The following is a 4481-nucleotide window of genomic DNA, read 5'->3' as shown; positions in this document are numbered from 1 at the left end:
CCCGGCTTCTTTCTGTCTTTCTTGTCTGCGGGGTTAGAGAGTGGAGACATTACGCGAGACACACAGCGGTGCGGGGTTAGGAAGGAGACACGAACACACGGCAGTCCCACGTGGGTGCACTTTAATGGGGGAGGGGTAACAACAAGTAAGGGACGGGTGTGCAGAGATGAAAGGAGAGAGGGGGAGAGAGAGGGAGAGAGGGGGGCTCGTGGCGACCCCTGTTTTTAACAGGGAACGCAAGGGCGTCTGGGAGAAATGTATCCATAGTGCAGAGGAATGCTGGGAGCTGTAGTCTCCAAAAGGAACAACAGGCCTCACCCCAGCTCAGTAAGCACATCAAACCTGAATGCTCCTATCCTCCAAGCCCATCCGACTCATACCCTGCCACACTGCTGTTCTAAGCAACGGTCCAGACTCATTACTCCTTAGAGCCTGGGGCAACTGGGGAAGGGGTGTTTAAAGAGCTTCTTTAAGTACTGAGATGGTGGGCGGAGGCGTGTGGCTCAGTGGTTGTAAGCTGCCTAATGTGTGAGGCCCTGGGTTTGATCCCCAGCACGTTAAGTCTTTAAACTCCGAGGTATAATATGTGTTGTATATTATCGGAAAAATACCATAGTCAGCAAAACCTGCAGGGTGTAGGACAGATTGTCCCCTGTGCTGCCATCTATGGGGACATCAGAGGAAGAAGGGGCTCTTGCTGCAATGCCTGTGTGGGCCACCTCTCACAGACCATCCCTGGAAGGATGCGGGAGACACTGATGCCGTTGGTCACCTCCACGCAGAACTGCAAAAGGGTTTGTGCCAGGCAGTCCCCTGAATCCTTTCTGAATGTCTGTGCTGTGTGACTAGAATAATAATAGGTTCCTACTCAGAAACCAAATGAAGCAGGGAAATCAGGCAATGGTTTCTCCTGTGGAAGGATGTCACTGAAGTCCTCCCCTACTCCTCTCACCCCAGGGCCAAGAAGAGACTCCTGTGGCAGCTGCTCCTGACTGCATTTGGCTTCTTAGGCCTGTACCTATACGGGCTCCGTAGTCTCAGGTACTCCCCCGAGGCCAGGGTTAAAATGATCTTTTCAAGGGCCTCCTGGAGGGAAGGAAGGTGGTAGCTGGCTTAGCCTACGCAAATTTCCTATGGACTCTCCTACCAAACAAAGAACATGCCAAATGTCCCCTCCTGTTTACCGTGCCTACAGGTCCTTAGAAGTCTTCATCCCCATGGGCATCTGCCCTAGGGCCACAATGCCTCTGCTGAGGGACAACTTCACAGGTGTCCTGCAACACTGGTAAGCCGTCACCATTCTCCCACCAAGAATGTCCACAAGCTACACAGGTCTGCCCCAGGTCTCCACTCTCTTCTCACCCACACCCAGGCGTTCCGTCTTTGGGAAGCCAGGGATGGTGCCATCAGGTCACACATCAGCCAGTCTGTGTTTGGTTGGTTCTAAACTAGGGTTTCGTAGGGGACAGGTCTGTGGGTCCCAAGTGCCCAGAAATGGGCAAGTGGCAATGAGCAGGGATCAAGCAGTGAGCAGAACTGTCTTTCCTAACTCCTCCTGCTCGTGAGCAGGGCCCGGCCTGAAGTCCTGACCTGTACCTCTTGGGCAGCACCGATCATTTGGGATGGTACCTTCGACCCACAGATAGCCGAACAAGAGGCGAGACGGCAGAACCTCACCATTGGACTGACTGTCTTTGCTGTAGGCAGGTAAGACACAGAGGGATGGGAGGGGACCGTCCCTCTAGGTGGTGAACAGGAGGATGTGTCCACAGAAAGGGATTCTTCTTCCATGCCATAGAAACTCTTAGTGCAGCCACAGGCTTCATCCAATGTTTCACATTCTCAGGGGCTCAGAACTACTTCTAAAAAGGAACAAGCCTGGGGTAGGGTAGGTCTGGCACAGATGGAGACACTGGCTTTGTAGTGAGGGCATAAAAGACCTTTATAGGCTAACAAGGAGAAGGAGAGCTAGCACCTGGCTAAAGGAAGGTGCTCAGTGTAGGTGACACAGCATGGGTGTACTGGGGCTTTGCCAGGGAAGTCTGGTGAAGGGAGAAGGGTGGGGAGCTCAGGAATTTACAACGGAATGACTCCAGGCTAAGTAAAGAAAGCCTTGGCGGGGAGGAGGCAGAAATCCTTATTAAATAAATAAATTAAAAAAAAAAAAAAAAGAAAGCCACAAGGGTGGATGGAGCTGGAGAGTGGCAGACGGATAATTGCGGTAATTGCCGGGTCACAGGGCTGAGTGAGGTAGGCCCTTCATGGGTGGACGAGCAGGGCAAGGGAGCCGAATGAAGAAGGGTCTCACATAGTGACACAGGGACGTTTTGGAGGCAAGACAATGGTGGTGACCTTGTCAAGGGAGTAGCCCCAGAAGCAGGTAACTGAGGAGGCCAAGATCTTCACAGGTGAGGCTGACAAAGGGTGGGCCTCAGGTGGAGGGGAGCTAGGCAGGTGAAAGAGACAAAAGGCAGGGCCCTGCCCTCCAGTCCTGGCTGGATATGGGGTCAGACCTACAACCCCAAGCCACGGAGCAGTGGCGTGCAGGACAGGCTAGGCAGTGGGTGAGCCTCCTGTGACAGAAGATGAGAATGCCCGGGAAGAAAAACCCAAAAACCCAGGCAAAAAACTGTTCAGGGTTTCTTCAACTGTGTCCCAAAGCCAACATAAAGGGAAGAAAGTCAACAGAGTCATGGCAACACACGGATCCAGAGGGCTGGCGCAGGCGCAAAGGGGACAGAGCTGCTCACTCAGTATCTTTGTTCAAGTGACTACAGGTCTTTAAGGACAGCACGTGGGCTTAGCAGTGTGTGCCCCGTGGCAAATGCTCAGACCATTAGCCTTGTTCCTTCAAACTTCTGGTTGTTGTCTTGGGTTACCAGGGATGCAAACTGTCAGTATTTCTGAGCACTCTGCTTGTCCATGTGAAGAATGGCCACAAACATTGTGGCTTAAATTAAATTGCTATAGTCAAGAATTCAGGACCTCCCAGGAAGGGCTCTTCCCTGCCAGGTGTATGAGTCTCAACAGGGAGACCAACAGCTAAAGACACAGTAACGCCCCTCACTCCAAATAAGCTCCCTCCATGGCTGGCTCGGGCTTTATATCAATTTACTTTCCTATTGCTGTGATAAACATCAAGGTTAAAAACAACTTGGGGAGGAAAAGGTTTATTTCATCTTACTACAGTCCTAGGTAGCCCACCAAGAAAAAAAACTCAGGGGAACCAGGAGGCAGGAAACTGAAGCAGAAACCATAGAGGAATGCTGCTTACTTGCTTGCTCCCCACGGACTTGCTCAGCCTGCTTTCTTACACACCCCAGGCCCATCATCCCAAGGGTGGACCAACCCATAGTCGGCTAGGCCCTCCCACATCATTGCCTACAGACCAATCTGATGGTGGCCTTTTCTCAATTGACGTTTCCCCTTCCCAGATACCCCCGACTTGTGACAAGTTAGCAAAAATAAACCTAAGCAGCCCAGGCTTCCCTGCATCATAGCCGCATCTGGTCCCGGCTCAGAGTACTGTAAGCACCTCCTGTCCTCCAAGGGTGGGCCAGTCTCCTCTTGGCTCAGAGGAGTCAGACAGAGGCCATAGTTTAAGGGAATAGGGCAGGACGACGCATCTCTTCCAGGCGGAAGTGGTAGACAGCTTTCAGTACCCTTTAGTTCACCATCTCAAGGCTGGAGATTTGGGATTGCAGGGCTGGGTGTGGGCACGGTGGGACTGACCCTGGCCTGACCGCCTGGCAGGTACCTGGAGAAGTACCTGGAACACTTCCTGGACTCTGCAGAGCAGCACTTCATGGTGGGTCAGAGCGTGGTGTACTACGTGTTCACTGATCGCCCGGAAGCAGTGCCCTACATGACGCTGGGCCAGGGTCGCGTGCTGAGGGTAGAACGTGTGCAGCAAGAGAACCGCTGGCAGGATGTGTCCATGGCGCGCATGCGCACGCTACACGAGGCGCTGGGAGGACAGCTGGGGCAAGAGGCTGACTATGTTTTCTGCCTGGACGTTGACCAGCACTTCACCAGTAACTTCGGGCCCGAGACACTGGCCGATCTGGTGGCGCAGCTGCACGCCTGGCACTACCACTGGCCGCGGTGGCTGCTGCCCTATGAGCGGGACAAGCGATCCGCGGCTGCCCTGTCGTTTGGCGAGGGCGACTTCTATTACCATGCGGCCTTGTTCGGGGGCAGTGTGGCGGCACTGCGCAAGCTGACGGCTCACTGTGCGCTTGGCCAGCAGCTGGACCGTGAGCGTGGCGTCGAGGCGATCTGGCACGACGAGAGCCACCTCAACAAGTTCTTCTGGCTGTACAAGCCCACCAAGGTGCTGTCGCCTGAGTTCTGCTGGGATCTGAAAATTGGCTGGAGGACAGAGATCCACACCCCTCGCCTGCTCTGGGAGCCCAAGGAGTATACACTGGTGCGAAACTAGCGCGTTCCCCTGGCAGGCCAGGTGCGGCAGCATCTTTCAA

General features: G+C 53.9%; 1 protein-coding gene across 2 annotated transcripts in view; it reads left to right on the top strand.

The window, feature by feature from the left end:
- The window catches only part of A3galt2 (alpha 1,3-galactosyltransferase 2), a 12932-nt gene extending 8451 nt beyond the window's left edge, over nt 1–4481 (top strand). For both annotated transcript variants that reach the window (XM_026782266.1, XM_005353213.2), the window contains exons 2-5: nt 958–1041; nt 1196–1285; nt 1570–1707; nt 3754–4481. In XM_026782266.1, coding sequence (XP_026638067.1) covers nt 958–1041; nt 1196–1285; nt 1570–1707; nt 3754–4441 — 1000 coding nt within the window. In that variant the 3' untranslated portion in view covers nt 4442–4481. The remainder of the gene's footprint in view (nt 1–957; nt 1042–1195; nt 1286–1569; nt 1708–3753) is intronic.

Source organism: Microtus ochrogaster, chromosome 10 (assembly GCF_000317375.1).
Source record: "Microtus ochrogaster isolate Prairie Vole_2 chromosome 10, MicOch1.0, whole genome shotgun sequence".
Classification (NCBI taxonomy): Eukaryota; Metazoa; Chordata; class Mammalia; order Rodentia; family Cricetidae; genus Microtus; species Microtus ochrogaster.
Note: the sequence above shows the minus strand (reverse complement) of the source record. Positions and strands in the feature narration are given on the sequence as shown.